The following is a 23719-nucleotide window of genomic DNA, read 5'->3' on the forward strand; positions in this document are numbered from 1 at the left end:
TGTGTTCTTCCCTCATTTTGTAAGATATTAAAATAATATACCTAAAACACTTACCAGAGCATCTCACATACTGTATTAACAATACGTGTTTGCTACTGTTATGCAATTTTTAATTAAAATAGAGTCTTCGTTTGTAACATTATGGATTATGTGAAGGCTGTGGAACCCAACAGCCTGGGTTTAAATCCTCGCAGGACCACTTATTGGCTATGTGTCTTTGAGACTATTCTTTAAAATGGGTGTATTAATAGCATACACCTCAGAGGGTTGCTGAAAACAGATTAGTTAAAAATATAAAGCAACTACAGCAAAGCCAGGTACCTTGAAAACCCTCCAGGTTAGTTATTATCTATAGCAGTGCCTCCCAGTAGAAATATAATACAAACCACATAAAAACTAACACACTTCAGGTGCTCAATAGCCACATATGACAAGTGTCGAATGTATTAGGCGTCACATATTTTTTAAATATCTTGAGACTCATGACAGCTCAAAATCTTGTATCAATAACCAAGTAATTCACCTTTCTGACACATATATTCTTTTTAATAAAGATCTAATTTTGTTAGAACATAAATAGAGAAAGATCACTTTTTATTTCATGCCCTATTAATCCTTATGTTGGACTGCTTATACTTAAAAAAAATGTAAGAAAGGAAAATAGAGGTTTTAATACTCTTATAAAAGAAACAACTGTTAAGGTTGTAAATTTCCGCTCCCAGCCCTTCATGATTTTTTTTGTTCCGAAGTAATACCCAGACACTTAGCCCATTTCAGGAAAGTACTTCTATAACCCGAGTATAAAAAAAGTATTAAAAAAAAAAAATCTGAGCAGTGAATAGATGGGTGTTAAGGAGGGCACATATTGCATGGAGCACTGGGTATTACACGCAAACAATGAGTCATGGAACACTACATCAAAAACTAATGATGTACTGTATGGTGACTAACATAACATAATAATAAAAAAAAAGAAAGAAAGAAAAAAGAAAGAATATAAATCCTGGGAAACCTAAAGCAAAATTTATAACTTACACACCGGTCAAATATGAATGTTGTGGGTGATAATGGTTTAAAAAATGAATAGTTTCTTAAGTTAATCAAAATGGAAACTAGAAGAAATAAATTCATCTGTATAAATTTTTCAAGATAAACATTAGCTGAAATATTCTGAAGCTGAGGCTTCCTCAATTGGTGACAAGGATACAGCTAAGAAAAAAAAATCTGTATTGCTACATACACACTCCACATGTGTCAAAGTTAGGGACTCAGAGTACCCAAAAAGTAAGGGGCCCAGGGGAAGGGAAAGAGGAGCAGCATAGGGTAGATCAGATAATTTGGACCCTCCATCCTGAAGAACCCCGCAGTCACTGGGTCCACATCCTACACCTTTCTATTTATTATCATCCCCCATCTCTGTTATAAGCCAAGTGAATAAATGGGACTTTGAGTAAGCTGTCCAAACAGCTTTCTCCTGGTTCTCCTATTGATCTAAATCTCCTTTGTTGATTCTACCTCATCTGACCAAAGTCTGGACTCAAGGCACCTCAGCGCTCAATCCTCCCACCTTTTCTCTTCTGTCTATATACTCATAGACCAAGTGATCTCATACATTCCCATAGCTTTAAATTCCCTCTACATGTTGACAACTTCAAAATTTACGTGTTCCCCTGAACTCCAGCCTCATCTATGTAGATGCTCCCTAGACAAGGCTACTTAGATACCTAGTAGGCATCTAAATAGATTCAAAATTTAACTATTTTTTCCCATCGTTTTCTTCATCTCAGTAAGCGGCAGGATCTCCTATCAGCTACATTATTTTTCTTTTTAGCTCTCACCACCACCAGAAATAATTTGTTTAATGTCTGCCCAGTAGAATGCAAGCTGCATGAGAGCAGCTATTTAAAGGGCACTCACTTAGGCTGTATGGAAAATGCAGACCCCCAGGGGAGTATATGGGCTCAAGTCTGAATGACAAGATGGAACCAGTCTTTTTTTTTTTTTTTAAGATTTTATTTATTTATTTGACAGAGAGAGAGGGAACACACGCAGGGGGAGTGGGAGAGGGAGAAGCAGGCTCCCCGCTGAGCAGGGAGCCCGACGCGGGGCTCGATCCCAGGACCCTGGGATCATGACCTGAGCCGAAGCAGACACTTAACAACTGAGCCACCCAGGCACCCCAAGATGGAACCAGTCTTGAGAGGATATGGATCAGGACAAGGCAGAGGAAAGCTGTTCAAGGCAGAGGAAAGGACAAATGCAAAGGTCTAAGTCCAAAAGAAGCTGTACATTAAGGGGAGTAGAAAGAAAGCCAGTGGGGAGAGAGAACAGGGAACAAGAAGGTGAGTATTGAGAAGGAAAGAATGATGGGTAGAGTATGATTCCAGGGATTCAGGAAGAGGGAATGTCAAGCCCAAAAGCCTAAAGAGTCAAATTCAGTATTTCAATACAAATAACAAAAAAGAGGTTACCCAGATCTCTTTCAGAAGGCCTCAAATAAGCATTTCATGTTTCCCTAGGGTGTTATCTTGGTATGTTAGTATTTATTCAAATTAATTTTGAACAGCCTGGACTAAAATGATAGTGTGTGCACAGCCAAGTTAGCTGTGATGTGAAGTAAACAGCAGTTCCTATAGTGGTATGGAAGCTGAAGAGACCTTACCACAAAGTTTATATGGCTTAGATGCCACTCCTTGTGCTGGGGACAGACCCAGAGTCTATAACAGGACATCTGATCTACAGCATCTCTAATCATTTAAGTGCTGCATTCTATGGGGAAAAATTCTAACATTTTGACTAAAGATGCACTTAAAAAAAAAAAGAACCCATGTCACTGATCAATACCAATATCCTCACTGTAAGTAATAAGCATTTTACTGAGGTCATTACAAAGGGCTATTAAATTACTTCTTGTAGTTGTATCATTAAAAGCTGTTCTTGCATAGCCACATGATGGCAGATGTCAGTCAACTTGCAAAGAATTTATCCTGGAGGACGGTTTTTCCAGCAAGAAGTATGAGACAGGATAAACTATACCCTCAAAAGTTTCTGAAATGGGTATTTCCTATCACTGTCTCTGAGTCACTTTGTTGTTGAATTAAAACTATGCATTTTTAGTTGGCTTTAGCAGAATTTTTTAATTCAATACTTCAGGTTAGTAAGGAACTAAAAAAGAGGCCCCATTTCTTCAAAAAGCAAATCAATATTTCTTTGGGCTTTTTTTCTGCAAACAATCTTTAGGCTACCTAGATGATGTACTCATCTTACTAAGTATGGTAAATCACTGAAAACAAGAGAATTTGTTTAAACTGTTATGTGTCTTCTATCATCTTCTTGAGATTTTATTTTTGCTTAGTCGCTGTTCTAACATACTTAGATTTTGGTCAAACTCAATTAATATATAATAAATCAAGACTTATCCCTGAAAAAACATAATTATTTTTCAATTACAGAACTCCTTTATACTCTTAGTACACTTAAAATATTCTACTTCCTAAACGAAGTACAAATTTTGAAAGAGAAATTCTTCAGCACACCTTGGCAAAATCTGCTACCAGCTATATCTTTGGTTGAGGTAACATCATGTGACTGGAAGTGATACCCCAATACTTAGACTGTATGTTTAATAATTACTTTTATATAATCTCTGTGGACATGTAATCCATTAGGCTTTTATCTATAGATTTTTCTTCATTATTTTGCATTCTTTATTTCAGATCTTCCCTGAAACAACAGTTAAAGCAATCAAAACCTGCAATATGACTTCACTCATGAATGCAGAACCTCCTCCTTGCCCCCAACATGAGAAACATGGCTAAGATCTTTGAAACACTAAGTGTTAGCGTTTCAATCTCTATTTCCACTGTCTATAAGACACTCTACCACATTCCCTGGCCATTTCTTCTCATTGGTCTTTGTCCTTTATTCAGTTATCATTTTGGATGACCTCAAGATTCTGTTCATAAAACATCCAGATCTATGAGCTCAGCCTTCTTGATTCCTAAGGTCTGTCTCCCTCCTTAGCCACATCTTAATTTCATTACTATCTGGACCAGCTCCACTGCCAAATTCAGCATGTTTCCACTCCCACTCCCGATCACAACATCCTTGTCTCAGAATTTCTTTTATTGCTAGTGAACCGTCAACATAGTGCAGTAGTAATGCTTGTCCTCTCTGCTTTCTAAAGCCATCAGTCACCTCCTGCCTCAGCTATCGCTATAATCAGTCAAGACCCATTTTCATATTACACAAACCCATGTGCCTATAATCGAGCACATCCTCTGTGCCCACCACTTGAATCTGACCTCCTATCTCTTCTTACTGCTCAGTCCATGGCTCTGGGTATTGTTAGAAAAATCTGTGAAGGCATGGCAATTAGTCTTTCCTTGACATGATTTATGATGTCTACCTTTAATGGCTCATTATCACTAACCCATAGGCCCTTTTCTCTTACATAACCTGCTCTTGGCTTTCTAAACTATTTCTATAAACTCCTCCTATAGCAGATGACCACTCCTTCCTGACACTATTATCCCCTATCCAAAAAATTTACTGTCTAATGTTCTATATTTTAACTGATGCTCTTTCTTTCCTCCCAGCTCAGAGGAAGAGCCTTTCCCCTCGTGTCTACAGGTTTCCTCAATGCTGTAAGAACATTTCTTTGGTTCTTTTTACTCCTGCAAACTACAACACACTTTCCCATATTCTTTCAATACATTTTCTAAAATTATAGACCATGATAGTTGGCTTATCATTCTCCCAAACTACTTGCACAGGATTTGAGTAACAACCTCACTCAAACTTGAACCATATATTCCCCTGGCTTCCACACCATTTACAACTCTATTTTTACATCTCCCTAACCACTGTTTCCCATTCTCATCATCAGCTCCTCTCTGGGCCGTAAGGCACCTCCTACTCACATCTCCCCATCAAACTTGGACTTCTATTGCATAGTTCATAGAACTGGAGTAAGGATTATGCATAAAGCACTTGAAAGTGTACTATTTAGTCTTAAGACTCCAATCAAACTTACCCCCACAAAAAAGCTTTCTCTGACCTCCCCAGAAAGGGTCAGTCTCCCATAATGGCTTATATGTATCTAACACAGATTACACTGTATGGCTATTTATCTGCTACTGGGACCAGACCATGGTACCACGATGTTTCCTAAGAAAATATAGTCACCCCTGACACCCCCACCTTATCTATCTCTCACAGGGCCACCAAATTAATCTTTCCTAAATCCCATATTGATTCTCCCATTCTTTTCAGAAACTAACAATTTTGCCTTCCTGTAACACACACCAAAACTTTTTAGCCCAGCTCTTAAACCCCATATATGGCTAAAACTACCAATCTTCTAATACCATCTAAGAACCATCCATTTGTCTTATTCTAAAAATATATACAGTACTTTCTCCCACCTGGTGGCCTCTACTCAAGTTCACTTATATGACTGCTAAGTGATAGTTGTGTGATTCTTCTTTAGCTCAGGCATTTTTCCCTGAGTCAAGGCCATCCTCCTGAAACTACTCTCCTTATCCAGTTAGCAGAATGACACTACATTTAATCCACATTGAATACATAGGTGTATATATAATTCCTCAAAAGAATGGTCAAGCCAGTGATAAAGATGACATTTTAAACAAGTCTGAAACCCTCACTGTAAGTGACAAATAACATCTTTATTACCATCAACATTTATGCCAGGTGCTGCTACAAATGCTTTACGATGATCCTATGGGATGTGTACTACATTTTTCCCATATACAAATGGGAAGCCAGGGTCACAGAGGCCTTCACAGATACTTGAACAAAATGGATACAAAATTATATTGGTAAATGAATAAATGTATTACTAATAACTATGCTCTGATGCTGTCACATAAATTAATCTCTTAACCTACAATGTTTCCCCACTCTTCCCAGCCAAGCAAAATCCTCCCAGCCTTTCAGACACAACAGAAATTTCACCTTTTAAAGAAAGTCTCCTCAAAACTTGAAAGAAAGAAAGAAAGAAAGAAAGAAAGAAAGAAAGAAAGAAAGAAAGGAAAGAAAGAAAGAAAGAAAGAAAGAAAGAAAGAAAGAAAGAAAAGAAAAGAAAAGTTAGTCTCCTGTTAACACCCTGGCAAAATTATTTGCTCCTTCTATGAATTGTCTTTAATACCTAGAATGTATCTTTATTATAACACTGAAGTTTTTTTTTGAAGTTTACTCAGTTAGAATGGGTTTACAATGACAATTCAATATTTTTAATTCTTGAAAGAACTAACTGGAAAGCAAAGTGAATATAATTTACATCTGATGAACAAATGAAATAAACAGAAATGGTATATATCTCATTGGCAATAATTGATAATCATACTCAGAAATCTTTTCTGTAACATTTAGTACATCTATCACATTATAAGGTCTGGTATAGTTAAGTCTAATTCAGAAGGTTCAGTCTTTCTTTTAATATGTCCAAACAAAGCTTTATTCTTAAAAAAAATGGGGAACAGACTTACCAGTCTCCTCCTTTCTTCTTCTACTGCAATGAGTAATCTTGCAAATTCCTTTAATGACTGAGCTATTTAGAAGATTAAAAAAAAAAAAAAAGCATTAACCTCTTTTCATTGCTAATATCTAATTGCACAGGAATAAACATTACAGTGAAGCTGATTATAAATGTGTATATATACTTTGGTTTTACACTTCTATAAGCATAGATCAGTATACATAGTAGAATCTCAATGACTAATAGCTATAGGTAACAGATATTTGCGCACTGCAAATTAAAGTCTAGCACACACAAAGTATATTTTTTCTTCAAAGACACTAGGGAGATACAGTTTATGTATGTAATGTATAAAACTTAAATTAATAAACAAAAGTTTACTACTGAAATTGCTTCTAAACAGAATCCTACAAATAATGAATATATTAAATCTCTAAGAAGCAATAAATCCAGTACTATTTAGATGTACTTAGTATCAGCCAGTCATGCAACATCTCCCACTGACTTCTGTCTAGAAGCTCAACAGTTATAGATACTTAAACTAGATTCTGTATTCTGTATTACTCCAATATCAAGGTAGTTTAGACTGTGAGTCATCAGTGTGGCCAGAAGGACTACCAGCATCAGCATTTGGGGAGTTTGTTAGAAATATAGATTCAGGCCTCACCCCAGAATCTGCATTTTAATAAGATCCTCAGGTGATCCATTTGCATACTGAAGTTGAGAAGCATTGATTTACTTTTTTTCTTTTTTTTAAGTTTTATTTAAATTCCAGTTAACATACAGTGTAATATTAGTTTCAGGTGCACAATTTATTGATTCAACACTTACATACAACACCTGGTGCTCATTACAAGTTCAGATAGCTCTCTAAAGCAGAGCTTCTCCCTAGTTAGGTGGAAGAAGGACTGCTTTACAGAGCTATCAGAACTCCTATTGCTCTGGCTTGGGACAAGTATCAAATACTCAGAAACACTGGGAGAATAAACCGAAAAATAAATTGGGACTTACAATAGTGTATTCTTTAAAAATGCATAGTCCCAAATGGCAATTGTAAAACAGTAATTCATCCACACCAATTTCTATATCTTATACTTAACATAACAAAAGTTGGAATGTTTTGATTACAAAACTAACAAAACAAATAATGCAAATGAATGCAAAAATTATTTCTATTTAAGCTTTGAACCTTCCCTTCTATGTCTTTATTCTTTAGGCTCCCTACCATTTCCTTCCTACCCATACTAATATTAAAAACAGTCTGTAAGAAGAAGTCTAGTAAGTCTTGCATAAAGCCTACAATAAAGGCAGGTAAGTGAGGAAAATAAATCAAGAGTCTCAGAACTTATTAAGAAAAAGAATGCTTTCGGTGGCGCCTGGGTGGCTCAGTCGTTAAGCGTCTGCCTTCAGCTCAGGTCATGATCCCAGGGTCCTGGGATCGAGCCCCGCATCGGGCTCCCTGCTCCGCAGGAGGCCTGCTTCTCCCTCTGCTGCTCCCCTTGCTTGTGCTCCCTCTCTCCCTGCCTCTCTCTCTGTCAAATAAATAAATAAAAAAAATAAAATCTTTAAAAAAAAAAAAAAGAAAGAAAAAGAATGCTTTCCATTCAAGAATTTGAAATTACAATCTAGGTTTTTTCCCTCCACTCTTTAAAACTACTAGGCTTACGCTAACTAACCTGGTTTGAAATACTATCCCTATGATTACTTCACATTGCATTTTTTTCACAGTTGCCAAAAGAGAAATCAAAGGATTATCTGGGAGACTCAGATTAATCTGATAAACACATTAATGACCTTAGAGGAAATACAATTTTTTTTAATTTAGAAAAATGAGATTTTAATTTCTACAAAAATAACAGTATCAATGCAACAATACAACACAGTTGTGACAACAGTAAGTTGAAGAGAAAAACATTTTACAAATATATAAAAAGTTTTAACTGGAGTATATAATAGAATATTAAATTTTTATACTTTGGATAAATAAAGCATTCCATCATCCTGGCAACTATCTTGCCACTAAAGAGCTCTATTGGTAAGCCTGAAGAAAAAAAAGTCAATAAAATCTTGGACAATGGAAGGCATTATGTTGACATGCCTACAGAGAAAGAAACCAAGAGATAAATCAGTTTGGACTACAAGAATTGGAGGCAGCAGGTACTCCTGAAGGTGAGAAAATAAGAGGTGAAAGAAAGTTGATAGTAAGTTTAAAGTCTGTATAAAAAGCACTTTAACCCCAGATTTCAAACTCAATGCCTCCCAAACTTTTTAATTTAAAACAAAACAAAACAGACAAACACAAAAAACCAACTACCCTCATATGCTTCTTTTATGGGAAGCTGCTGGATAAGGCACTCTAACAAAACATGGGAATAAACCAAGAAAAGAGGATACGGGACCTAGAAGTAGGAGATCCAATATAGCATAGGAGCAAATGAAATTCTTATGTCAACAGAGAGATATTGCAGGTCAACTGCTGTGCAAAGATTCAAAGATCTTATCCAGACTGAAGCAATAGGTTACAGACCAGGAAATGTCTCCAGAGAATAAAAGTAGAACTGATCAATAACCTGATGTATCTGAATGTAATAAAAGGAAATTTATACTCTTTTAAAAGAAAATTCAAAGGCAATTATTAACTCCTGGGGAAACAGTTATATAAGTAACACCATCAAAATAAATGAAATAACTCAGTTGTAGTACATACAAAGTCATCATGATATAAACATAACAGTATAAAATGAAAAGAGGGTATCTAAGACTGGGGAAAAAGTCAAGTGTTAGCAAGATAATTATGGTCTTGAAAGAAACAGAAGAAATGGCTAAAAGTTCAAAGTGGTCTTTGTGAGTAGTTAAGTCTGCTAAGGACTTGTAAGATGAGAAGCTGCTAGTTTTTAAGCCTAATAAAAATCTTTACCTTTTTTTAAATAATGAAAAATAAAACATGCTATAAATGCTTTATTTTCCTACTAGACTTAATTTTAGGAGGCTAAATGCACATACTAATTTTCCCAAAGAATTAAGTAAATACCTAGCACATAGAAGCCTGACAAGGTTTTTTATTTTGTTTTGTTTTTGTTTTTTTGACAACAGGTATTTTTGGAATAAGTGAAGACGTAGCTTGATTTAGAGTGTCAGGAAAACACAACCCAGGAGGCCACCACTGTCTCATGGAGTAGTGTCCTAGAAGTAGTCCCAGGAGCATCATCCCGTAACAACTTGGAAGTCCACAGGCTTCCCCAAGTAACTGCTACTTCAAGAGTAAATCGTGCAGATGCCTTAAGTCAGATTTTGGTTTTAGTAAAGAAACTCAGATTCTCATTTTGATATGTTGTACCTCTTTGTCTAAAAATTAATGATGCTGTTTCCTGCTGAACTTGAATAGTTTTCTGGTCTGTTTCCCATATAAATACTATTTATAGACTCAGTACAATAATAGTTTATTATAATGAGAACGTCTGAGGAGAAAAATTTGAACATGCAAAAGCAATTGCATGTCTGGTTCCTCACAACAAAAACTACTCTCCCTCCAGCAGTTTTCTGGGTCTGCCCCAACTGGACAGTAAGTTTTGTTTCTTCTTTTTCTTTTGTTGATTTTTCAGGGAAATTACTTCAAAAAACAGAATTTGTTCTTTATATAGTATAGTCTCAGTTCCATAAAAGTATGTTTCTTAGTCTAAATGAAGATACTCGTGTTTGTCATTTGTCCTACACGGAAATGAACAGCCAGGAACATCATTTCATCAAATAGTAATAGGAACCTACTTTTTCAACCCATATCTAATGCCTTCCTCTAAGTCTTTTTATTAATAGTTCCTCTAAGTTTTGCATTAATAGCTTACAAAGCACAGGACAACACATAAAGAAAACAGGAATTAACAATCCTATAAGGCAAGTATAAAATAATTCAAAGTATTGTATAAACTGGGTTTTAGGGCAAAGGACTGATAGCCAGTGACTTCCTAGCCTGGCCTATGCTCAAAATCTAAAGGAGCCTCTGACACAGTCAGATAGATCCAAGCTGCCTAGTGTACCCCAGCAACTCCTCTGAGATGAGAAGCCAGTATTAGAATTTCTGGTGCCCAGGACCAACAAATGCCTTAAGAGAACATGAAAACTCATAGAGAGTCTAGTCCCCACCGACCTTGGGCACAAAACATACAAAATGACTCCTCCAGCACCCATCTCAGTGATGTTGACTCCTTGAGCAATTTCTTCTAAGACTTTACTTAAGTAAAATCCAAAAATATTTTTATTACATGCAAATTCTAATACCCAAATACTTTCTTTTATAAGCAACTATATGTGATGTTCCATACCTTGTTTATCAATGTTAATATTTACATAAATAACCATTTCATTATCTGATTTTGGGGATCCAGACTAACATCAAATTTAATAGCTGGTCTTGCAATTTTAGATTCTCCCCATACATAGCTGGTATGACAGGAGCTTGATTAAGTGACAGCAATATCCCAAAAACAATATTTAATACACAGTGAGCTTTCAATAGATGTTCATTAAATGAATTAATGAGTTTAATAATACATTTCCACAATCTATTTGCTATATACAGAGAAACATACCAACTCATATTCTGGGCTTCATAAAATTATTTTGAAAAGGATAAGCCAGATACTTTGGAAAATTATGTTAGCTATCCCCATTCTTGCCACCTGCATGAAACTTTCCTGGCTGTATTCACCAGTAATAATCTTTCCCCTTCCTGACCATCTGGATCATGAGATTACTGGAGAGCAATCAAAATCAGTTTCATATATAGATGTTAACTTTCCAACAAATTATTGAGGTTAAGAATATTGTTAAAGCTTCCCTTTTCATCTGTCCAATGTGATGTTGGAAAAACACTTTTGGAACAATAGGAATTTATTATTCAGGTGTATTTATGACAGGTCCCAAGAGTAAAAACATTCAAAAAGACAACTGCTGAAATATATCTACACAGTGAGGAAGTCGGATCATGGCTTCTATATCTACTAATATCATAAATTCTAAAATATTCCTGAACTGTCTAAAATATCTACTTCCTAACTCAATCTTTTCAGCAGCCTTAACTTCACCAGACTATTTTTGAGGATGGAAAACTTGGTTAGTGCTTAGAAGTAAAAATGAGAAAGGATAAAGAAAATTACTCCCTGTTCATTGTTGACATGACTCCATTACTGTAAGTACTAAGCATTATACTATTAAAAGTTTCAACAGTTGATCTGCTTGAGCTTTAAAGATTTCACAACTCGGAGAATTGAGAAAGCATGTCTCTCTCATATCCAACCAATATTTATATCATCATCAGATAATGATATGTTAAATATTTCTCCCAGGAGTCTTTTTTCTCAAACCTAAGTAGCATAAATACATACCCAAAGAGAACTATAGATCGCAAATTCAGTCACATATACAATTATGTCAGCAACATATTTTTTACTTATTAAGTGAGCAAATCAACTATGACATTCAGATTTGCTGATGAATAGGGGAGAACTGAGTTAGCAGTAGGATTTAGACTTGGTTAAATCTCAAGGAAAACATAAAAACCTATAGAAGTCTATAGAAGCCAGACTGAACCCATGTAATCATTTTAGAAGTCCAGATAATGTTCCAACAGTCACTCTACTATTCTATCTGGGTGGACGACATAGGCTATCAAGGTCTTTCTTAGTATCCTTCTGGCAATGACTTTTTTTCCACAGGGATAGGAGGAAAGCAGTATAATACTAAGGATATGAGGATATGAGCCAGAGCAAGTGAATTCATCATATGCTTCTAGATCTGGCCACATTGAAAAAAATAAAAATGGAATCAGTATACACAGCCAAGTGATACTCAGCAGTACATTATGAAGCATGCAATGATCTAACAGGGCATCACATCAGCAGTTCATGCCCGGAACTCCCACTGAGGAAGTTTTAATTATTTGAACATTTAGAAGATCAAAGATAGCACAGTAACTGAATAGCAAGCTTTGGTTCAGGAACAATTTAACTCATAAACAAAGCAAGAAGCAGGATCATTGTGGTATGCCTGAAAAAGAAAACAGACAGCGAAATATAAAAAGTGACACCAATTCTCCACACAGTATCAACTAGATATTGTGCATCTTTTTAACAATTAACACCCCCACTTGATGGGCTGCCTACTGTAATACTGAACATTATTTGCAACCACAAACTCTTGTTATTTTTGGGGAGCCACAACATCAAATAAGATTGTTCCACTCTATTTGTGGCTTCAGGCTCCATGGATGCCTAGTTGCAAAGCCAATAAATTGCTTCTTAAACCAACAGGAAAAAAAAAATCACAGGCCTACTGCTGAATGCTGATAGGTCACTGTACCCAAGTACTCAGAGGCACTCAATCTTTCTTCTAACACTTCACAGCCCCTTAGAATCCAAGGTCTCATGAAAACATAGAAATTCTAGTTATCTTTAAGATAACTAAACCAAGTTCTCCAAGACATCCTCCTGGTGGTTAATTTTTTTTTTTTTTAATTTCCAAACATAAATCAAAGAGACTAATATTGAAAACAAATCCCTATAAACTTGTATTTAAATTCTTCTTTCCTGACTTGTTAATTTCAGCCATTCAAAAAAAATGAATTCTTGCCATTTGTAACGACACATGGATGGAACTAGAGGGTATTATGCTAAGCGAAATAAGGCCATCAGAGAAAAACAATTATCATATGATTTCATTCATATATGGAATTTAAGAAACATAACAGAGGAGCATAGTGGGAGGGAGGGAAAATAAAACAAGACAAAATCAGAGAGGGAGACAAACCATAAGAGACTCTTAATCATAGGAAACAAACTGAGGGTTGCTGGGGGGGGGATGGGGTAACTGGGTGATGGACATTAAAGAGGGCACGTGATGTAATGAGAATTGGGTATTATAAAAGACTGATGAATCACTGAATTCTACCTCTGAAACTAATAATACACTGTATGTTAATTAATTGAATTCAAAGAAAAGGAAAGAAAAAGAGAAAAAAATTATTCTTTCATATCCTACCAGTGCATCCCTGTATAGCATTGCATGGAGGTGTGTTAGGTTTCAGCAAATATGAGATGTACCAGGTTAGAACATATTAGATATTATTTTAGTAATAAAAATGTATTTGATGTTATAGCATAGTTTGCTAATTAAGCATTAAAGAACAATAAGAAATGCATAGCCTACAAATGAAGTCATAAAATTAAACTTTTGTTAAGTTGCCCATGTATTCTGAATAGAGTTAAAAACTGCCACATCTCTGCTTCATCACTTGTCCATTGCTATCAACTGTGCCATGTTTGTTCCACCCAGTACAGAGATGCCAATCCTGACTACACAAGACAAAGGGACAGAATCCTCACTTTGGAATTCACAATATCCAGCCATTTCTTTCTACTTTCATTTGCTCCTATTTATCCTCTAACTATACTACCCAGACTCTCTGTTAGAGTTATGGCCAGTAATCTAGTCTCCTTTTAAATTCCCAACTCCTGTTCTTCACGCCTCCCTCCCTCCCTGGGTTCCAACATTCCATATGTCTTCAGGCACTGACTCTATGAACATGGCTTCAACATTGCCCGCCACTGCACATTTGGGCTGAGATTCAGAACTTGTGGCAAGACTGTCAATCTTTCACTCTTTTCTGGTCTAAGGTGATTTTCACTCTGGTTTCTCTTATCCTCACTGGCATAACGGGACTCAAAGAAGAGTGTACCCCTTCTTTCCAGGGGTTTCACCTGTAAAAGAGAGCTATGACAACCACTGCAGATTGTTAGGATTACCTATTGCAACTGAGGAAAACTAGGACTCCAAGTTGAAAAGTCACAATGGAGGCACAGAAGTAATTCTACACTATCTAATGGTTTTTCCTCCCCAGATTGTTTCTGAATGGAGATAGGGCCTTGTAGTAATAACTGCTTTGAAACTGCTGAACTACAAAGTAGTTTGAGAGTTCTAGTATACTCATATGCATACATGCAGGGCATATATGTTATATAATATTAAGGTCAAATTTTGCCAAATGAATACATACAAATATAGAAAGACAGCCTTTCAATTTCACACAATTTCAAAACTTCATTCTAGCTGGTTTCTTTGAAGATTTCACACCATCTCGTTACTTCAAATGAATTTCTTCTGAATCAAAAATCTTTCACTCTTGGGAATGTATGTTAATATAGTAAGTATTATTGTGCATAATACAGTCTCCAAGTCACATATTTTTGTTTTCTTTTGAAGCATACATTTTAGAAAACCTGTGCTATTCTGATGTTGTCTTGTTTTGTTGGTTTTTATGCATTTGAGAGAGAGAGCCTGCGTGAGCTAAGGGAGCGGGAGGGGGAGAGGTAGAGAGTCTCCAGCAGACTCCCTGCTAAGTGTGGAGCTGGACGAGGGGCTTGATCTCATGATCCTGAGATTGTGACCTGAGCTGAAATCAAGAATTGGACACTTAACTGACTGAGCCACCCAGCCGCCCCCCTCTTTTTCTTAAAGATCTAATGTTGCCTTGTTTTATTTTAGTGTCATTTGACCTGTTTCCCAAAGCCAAAACAACCTCCAATCCAGAAACGTAGACCCCCAGTATGTAGATCACTCAGACTTTGGAGCACCTCTACCAAGAGGCAGAGATGTCACACATACTATCTCATTTAATTCACATAATGGTATGAGGTGATGAGAAAAAGAGTATCAATCACCTGGAGTAACCTTCCCCATGATCTCAAAGCTAGTTAAGCGGAGAAGCAGGTATTTAATTTTGATTATTTCATTCCAAAGTCTCTTCTACTCCATCAAACCACTATTGCCAAAGGAGGGGGAGAGAGCAGGAAGGAGGGAGACAGGGAAGGTAATGCCAGCTTACTACCCTGCTACATTATAGCAAAGAACAGGCTTTTCATCTTTAAAAGCAAACAGTCCCAGAGCTGTTTGTGCTCAAGGGGTAATCAGGCCCCAAATATCCTGCCTTAAAGGAAACAATCAGTAATTTGTTGCTGACAGCCGCTTACACCAAACCCGCCAATCCTTACCACCTCCCAGCACTCCTTCACATTCCACAAAGGCACCCCATTCATACTCCTCCTCTGCACCCAATCCTCCTGCCACCACCCTACTGGACCTTCAACATCCGCTTCCTTGTCCAACATCCAGTTTCTCTTTTCCACAACCTCTTGACCTCCAGTGACCTTCTCTCTGCAGTAATTCACACACCCACAAGGACACTAAGAGTTCAAGCTATCTAACCCCTTTGCTTTTGGTTTCTGGCAATTCCTTTATTCAACTCTAGTTTACTTCTAATCCTATTTCCCACAGTGGCTATCTAAAAAGAATTTTCTTTCTCAAGAACCCAGCCCCAGCTTCCCCTCACTCACTGGTACCAGATGGCCTAGCCTCCTGCTTCTCAGAGAAGTTCAAGACCCTCTGATTAACACTGTATTTATTCATTCTCTTCAACTTGCCTGTCTCAGAAAAGGGGCCCTCTTTTTCCCAAAAGCTAACAACTCCCCATGAAGCTTCTAACCTTCCCCTTCCCCATCTCTAGCTACATTTCTGTCCTTTCCATCATCACTCTTCTCTCCGCACAGCTACTTCTCCTCCTCCCAAGTCTAAGAAGTTACTCCCATGTACTCCTATCCTTGTAAAGGAGGAACAGCAGGGAGATATGAGGGGTTGGGGGAGGAAGAGATTTATTTGACACTTGCACCAGCACTGCACACACTCTTTAATCCTCAATACCCCACAAGGTGGTCACAAGTAAAACACCGAAATCTCTCACCATTCTGTTCTTCAAATAATGAAACTGAAATACAGAGGTTAAATAATATCCAAGATCATAGAGCTAAGGATTTGCAGAGTGAAACTTTGAACCCCCATGAATCACATGAAATGTATCTACTTTCCCCATTACTTTAGGCATGGTCCTACACCCCCAAGCTCATGAAACTGAGCAAATCCAGTTACCTCCCAAGAATTTCTACTAGAGAGTCTTGTCTGCATCTCAAAACTTATGTCAAAAGTTGACTCATAATTTCACTCCACACTAAGGTACTGCCACATATAAACACATAAATGGGCCCATAACACCATTCTGCTAGTAACTCAAGTGATGGATTAACTTCAGTCCTCCCTTCCATACATCCAGTCACCAAATACTGCTGATCTCTCTCCTCTACCCTTCTTCTTCCATTCCCATAGAAAGATACCACTTCATCTCTGCTGCTTAATGGTCCCATTGGGAAAATGCTGGGCATCAGAGATCTTTGGTGATCCATAAAGCACAAACTCTGAAATAGACTTTTCCCTGTTTCAGTACCTTCTCCAGTTGAGTCCCCCTCAGTATTAACACGAGTCTATTGTTGAGAGTGGTGGTTTTCCACAGGCTAGTATCAGACACCAAGAACCTCCATAAAATTAAAGGCACCTAAGGTTTCATCCCAGGAGATTCCACCTTCATTCAGGCCTGGGGTAGAGCCCAGGAACCAAATTTTTAAGGCTTCCCATAGCTGATGCTGGTAACAGGCAGTCTGGCAGCTACTGGCTTTAGCGGAAGGTGGGCAGGGGAAGAATGCATGCTTTGCATGAGGAATTAAGAGTTAAAACTATATTTAAATAGAAAACAGTATACATTTTAATAAGATTTGTAAAAATTATCTCTATTTCCTCCTTGAAGCTTATCGGTATTTTCAATGGCAGCAGTACTCTTGGCCCTCGTGGTTATGGAGGAAATAAGACATTATCTTTGAGTCCCAAGAATAAAGCATGACCTGAAAGCTCTTCTCTCCATAGCACTTTGAATCATGACTCAGCAACTATTCTGAATTCTATCTATGTCAGAGAAATCACTCAGAATTAGCCTTCTTGTCCAGCCACATATTCCTAGACTAGTACATAAGGCAAACCTTTTTTTTAGGCCTATTATCCAACTCTTTTCTTGCTTTCTAACTTCTCCCTCTATACTCTGTTTCTTCCCCTCAACCACCAAACCTCTCTTTAGTGTTCACATGTTTGTCCTGGCCATTTGCCAATGAGCTTTCCAATAATCTCTGGGTGTCCATGTCCTGCCTCCTAACTCACTTATTTCAAACACAGATTTTTGGAACTATTGCCTTTCTGGTCCAAACATTTTACGTCAAAACTGAAACTGTACTTTTATTTTTTCATTCACATTTAGAAATGTTCTCTCTTGGTCCATAAAAGATTTGCTGAGGAAGGCAATCTTTGACTTAGTCTGGCAAATACTTCCATGCTATAATTCATCACATACACAGATGCCAGAATAAACCTCCTAAAGGGTAACTTCAATCAAAGCCTTATGTGTCTCTTGAGAACATGCAAATGAAACTTTAGACTATACGGCAAAGCCCTCTAAGATATTCTCTGGCTTTCAATCCTTGTACTACAGTTAAAAGGACGTTACCCCTTCGTTTTCTTCAAGACTGAATATATCAAGACAATGAACATTTAAGTACACAGACTAAATACGCCCAAGCAAGGGAAGAAGTCCAATGGTCTAGCACAAAAGGATGTACTGGAGAAATGCTTTTACATTCTAAATGCTTCAGAAAAAAATCAAGTGCTTACGGCTAGCATGGCTCAGAAGTATTTACTTTATGACTTTTGTACCAAGGTTTCAAATCTAGAAATGGGTCAGTGTTTTCATGGTCATGTAAATTTTGATTGATTACACAGGGAAAGGAAAATAAAACAGATTCATTTTATAAGCAGTTTGCAGTGATACCACTATCTTAAAATTAGCTCTCTCTGCTTTAAAATTACTTAAGAAAATTTTTAGATAATATCCTTTTTTTTATCTCTATGGCACTTATCAGTCTAACTTCATATACAATGAACTTAATTATACATCTTATCACCTAACTCCTCTGACAAATCCCCATGAGGGTGGGGATTATTTTTCTGTTTTGCACAATGATGTGTCTTTAGCACTCAAACAGTGTCTGACAAATCATATGTGCTTGATAAGGCTTTACTGAATGAATGAATCAATGAATGAATCAATGAATCAATGAATGAACGAACGAACAAGTAAACTCAAGAGTAAAACTTCCTGACCTAGGAGCCAGGCAATCAAGGTTCTAATACTGGTGTGACTTTAGCAAATCATTTCCCTGTGTCTAAAGCAAAATGATAGAGTTAGCTAGCTCCCATGTTCTCCAAGGTCTCTTTCTACTCTAACATATTAAACTTGGGATTCTAAGAAACCAAGCCAACATTTCTAAGTCAGACGTAACACTTTCTGATAATTTAAACAAACAAAAACAATAGCCAGTACAACTCCCTACCTTCCCACCTCCACACATACATGAAGAAGGTATGAGAATCATCCCAGTACTAAAGAAATGCAGCTTCTGGACAGAAAGACATAAAGCAACTGAGATAAAATGTTATCTTCAAAAGCTGTTTTCAAAGCAGACTATATTCAACATGAGCAGATAAACTCCAGTAAGTAAACTAGGAAATTACTAACAAAACTATAAACTATGCACCTAATACCCACACAGGACACCACTTACCTTTATGGTACCTGATGTTTACCAACAGGCAATAAAACATATTTCTGTTATTATGCAAAAAATTATGAAAAAAATTCATCATGGGTATGTCATGATTCAGGCTTGCAATTACAAGCAAACCATATGACTCCAATTTTACTAAGACCATTCTATTCATACAGAAAATAAAAGAGATGTATTCTAAGTGTGGTTCTGTGGGTCAATGCAAATGTAATAAAAAAAAATAGGTATCATATCCATAAGTTACATTATTAAAGTCAGGCTACCCATGACCCGTTTTCTCCTGGGCACAAGCCCCGAGATATGGCTTTTTAAAAACATTTTTTAAAAAGCTCATCTGGGGCAGCCTTCTTAAATTTTCCATAAGGCAGTCAAATTAACCTTTTTAAAATGTAAATATAACATCATTTCTCTGATTAACACCCTGCAATGCTTTTCATTACCTTTAGGTTAAAATTCCATATCCCTAACAGGGCTTAGTAAGTCTTCTCTACCTGCCCACAACCTTCACACATGCCATTTTCCTCTTGGGTATCTCCTTTGCTCTCAAGGTCTTTATTCACCCCTTCCTTAGATCCGGAATCTGCTCCCTACTCCCCCTTCGCCTACCATTTCTCCATGACTAATTTAAACATCACTTCTTCAGAGTGGCCTTCCTCCATCTTCCCACCCACCCAATTGGACCTGGTCTATCTTGAGTATGTATGATCTCTTAGCATAATATACTTTACTTTTATAGCATTCAACACAATTATAGCTTAACTGTGGTTGGTTATTTAATGTTGGTCACCCAATGAAAATATAAATTACTTAAGCCACTGAAAGCGCCTTAGACCTAGTTGGCACTTGGGTACTTAGATAATAAATGAGTTTTACTGGTAGGAAATACAGGCATAGGCAGGTTAAAAATAGTGGAAGAAAGGTACAAAAGCAAGTTCCTGACTCTAATCTCTGGTCCTTTTACTTGTTAAAGTAACCAGGTTAGGCCCAATGGAGTCACTCATGCTAAACCCCCCAAACCTTAAGTTTCTATCCTTGCTCTCCCAGAACAAGGCCTAAGTCAACCAAACACTGCTTGCTTGCTCAGCACAAGTTACCTAACCCAATTCCAAAACTTCCCTTGGCTCCATATAAGGAAAGTAACCCTGCTTTAGCCAATCACCAAACTCCCAGTATAATTTCCTTGTTCTTGTTCACTTTGGTCTAAAAATCTCTTGCCTCCTACAGCTCTTCAGAACTCCTTTCTACTGCTAGATTGGGTGCTGCCTGATTCGTGGATTGCTTAATAAAGCCAATAAAATCTTTAAAATTTACTCAGTAAATTTTATTCAACACAATTTGGACTATCGCTCTTATAGAAGACCAAAAAACACCCTGTTAGTTGTCAACTAGTCATGGCGCCTCACTGCACCTCACTTTATATGGTAGATGCTCGAGTCAGGCGTCTCAACTTTTCCGCCTCTATGCATAAACACAAAAGCGCCGGGACTACTGACTTCAGGGATACCAAAATACTGTAGAGTAGGCATATTCACAAATACAGAATTTGTGAATAATGAGGCTAAACTACATATTCCTGCATCCCAAATTATATAGGGCTACAGCATTTATTTCACTGTCTAGCCATTTTGTTGAGATTTAAGCTATCCTAAGTAACTAACCATAGATAAAAGTTTTTTCCCTCTCTATCCACTCACCTTGAAATCAGCCTTCTTTAAGTTATGTTGTCCTAAAAGGAGTATATTGCTGCCATCTTAGCCTCTAAGTCAGTGCACTCCAAGAGGGCAAGAGCTAGTAGCTAGCTTCACCACCAGGTTCCCAGGGATTGGCAAGTGTAACCTAACAGTCAACAAACAATAATGAAACTAAAGAATACAAAAATCTTTAGCTCTGGCTTGAAATATTTAGAAATACTAAGAAATTTGTTCTAAATGATTCTCAAGTACATGTGAAAGTTAGGTGTGTGTATGTGTTTGCATAAAATTTAGTTTATTATATTGAAAAGAATTATACTAGACATATCCAAATATATATATATATATATATATATATATTTTATTTAATATATGACTCTAAAATTCTATTTATGTACCTTACAATGATTCGTTTCTATAACTAGGTCTTGCAGGGGGACTATTCATGTAACAAATATTTACTAAGCCTCTGCTACAAATAAAGCATTTAATTACTAGTACTATACAGGAATAGAAATATGAGTAAAACTTTCTAACCTCCAAGAGCATAAAATTTGCTGGAGTTGATAATAAAGTTCTCTATGTAACATACTAAACTACTTTTTATTAAGCAGATCACTAAAGAAAGAAAAGGGGTTTCAGGGGATTAATAAAGATCAGTAAGTTAAGACAATTTTTTTTTTTCTTTGAGACATGTGACTTGTGACATAAGCTTCAGGTTGCTTTTCAGAGCCTGAAACTTAAAAATCTAAGCCTTTTGGGATACCTGGGTAGCTCAGTCGGTTAAGAGTCTGCCTTCAGCTCAGGTCATGATCTCAGGGTCCTGGGGTAGAGTCCCGCATCAGGCTCCTTGCATCAGGCTCCTTGCTCAGCAGGGAGCCTGCTTCTCCCTCTGCCTGCTGACCCCCCACCCCGTGCTTGTGCGTGCTTGCTCTCTCTCTCTCCCTCTCTCTCTCTGAAAAATAAATAAATAAAATAAAATAAAAAAATAAAAATAAATAAAAATAAAAATCTAAGCCTTTCAATTTCAAATTAAATCAAATTACATACTTTAAAACACAGAGCTAATATGATAAAAACCTCTCTCAAGTGGGATTTTTTTTTTTTTTAAAGACAGGAACTCCACCTGAAATATGCAACTTTCCCAGCTGTTTCAATCCTTAATTGTGGGTGGTTTCTGTGTGGGTGCAAAAATAGGGTGGTTAAAAAAAAAAATGGAGAACAATAATTCAATTGTCCAACTGAGAGCCATTAAAAAGTAAAATATGCTTCCTCTACAGAGTTCAAAAGAAAATGTTATTTGTATAAACAATTTAGGCATTTGGAAATGTTCCACTTTAATAGAGGACTTCCTGATTTATATAACCACATTTAAGTGGGTTATAATGAGGGTTTATAATAAGTGACAGGTTCTCTTTTGATTCAGCAAATGAGAAGGTAATTGTTTCCTAGAATTTAGTAAAAATCACAGGTCTCTTTTTGAACAGTTCAGTTGTGGTTGGTAATGATATTGTCTCTGGTTTGGAAATTTTTTCCTAAGCAATGCTCAAGAAGAGTTTCATGGCCACACTCCACCTTCAAATATTAGTAATAATCTGTATGGATGAGTATTTAAAGTTCATCACCAAATTCTGAAGAAAATCTTTCGAGAAGCATTTCATAATTTAATACTTTAAAAGTTGAATTTTATTAGTTTAAGTTGGTTCTTTTTTTAGCTAAAATCATTTATGATCATTTAAATGCATTTCCTGGTTTATAAACACACCAGTTATTATTTTTAACCTGAAACACAGGTTATTACCTCAAAGTGTTTTTATACTACATAGAAATCCCTGCGAAACACACAAAGCAAACCATGTGCCATGCCTTCCACACTAGACTACATTCTTATTTATCACTTGCAAAACTGGATCACATAGTACCTTTCCCCTGGACCTAACAGATGCATTCTCAAAGTGGATGGATTTATTTGGCAAATGATGTATGCATTTTCCCCATAGTACTTTCTCTAACAAGGAAAACGAAAGAAATTTTCCAACCTCTCCTTCGAAGAATTTCTTCTACTTCCCACCCTCTGAAGAGGCATCAGTGATCACTCTCAGGCTCCTATCTATATACCACGGTGACTCAGGCTCACAGGTAAGTCACTTTACCACCATGTCATACTTCTGAGAGGTAATCAAACAACAAATATTTGCACCTGGGCAAAGCACTGCTGGCTAGGAAGACACAATAAAGGCCCCGTGACTTGAAAAGTCATTATTTTAAATTTGTGTCCTGTAGTCTCACCTTTTGACATGTTCTCCTAAAGAAGGTACCGGAAAGAATAAAAAACATAGAGTATACTACAGACAACAGAGTACACAAAACTTGGTTCAGTGTGAGTTACCATCCATCAATCTGTACACATATAATTTGTACGTATCCATATAAAAGGTTTTTTTTAAGATGTAACACGTCTTTATTCTAAGAACTATTAAGCACTAACCATTGTTATTGCTATATCTGCATATCTGCATTCCAAACAGTAAACACATGAGCTATGTCAGAAATATCTGAGCAATTATTATGAATATATTTTGATCTGAATTACCTAATGGATGACCTCATTTCTGGACTCAGAGCTGGGAGCCATAACCTTAGTTGACAAGCGGTTGTGTGTTGTCTGTCTCCACCACAGGAATTTTCTGTTTAGGTGTGTCTAAAGGAATGAAGTCCCCACCTAAAATATTTACTAGCAAACTGACTCTCCTTCTTGGTAAATGTTTAATCTCTTGAGAGCAAGGTTCATGTTGTCCAAGACTTTCCTGAGAATTACCACAGGCCATCATACAATACTGCTAACCAAGCTGTTTATGCACAACTGCAACTGGACTTTCCAATGGTTTCCAAGATTACATAGAATGAACAAGATCTGCCTCATATTAGTGACTAACATTTTTATTGGCACTAACTCAGCCTAATAATGTCTGATTTTTAATCTA

General features: G+C 36.8%; 1 protein-coding gene across 2 annotated transcripts in view; it reads right to left on the minus strand.

Moving 5' to 3' along the window:
- The window catches only part of ARHGAP42 (Rho GTPase activating protein 42), a 292609-nt gene that overhangs the window by 191243 nt on the left and 77647 nt on the right, over nucleotides 1-23719 (minus strand). For both annotated transcript variants that reach the window (XM_032426433.1, XM_032426432.1), the window contains exon 3: nucleotides 6510-6571. In XM_032426433.1, coding sequence (XP_032282324.1) covers nucleotides 6510-6571 — 62 coding nt within the window. The remainder of the gene's footprint in view (nucleotides 1-6509; nucleotides 6572-23719) is intronic.

This window comes from Phoca vitulina, unplaced genomic scaffold, assembly GCF_004348235.1.
Source record: "Phoca vitulina isolate PV1807 unplaced genomic scaffold, GSC_HSeal_1.0 scaffold34, whole genome shotgun sequence".
In the NCBI taxonomy this organism is placed as follows: domain Eukaryota; kingdom Metazoa; phylum Chordata; class Mammalia; order Carnivora; family Phocidae; genus Phoca; species Phoca vitulina.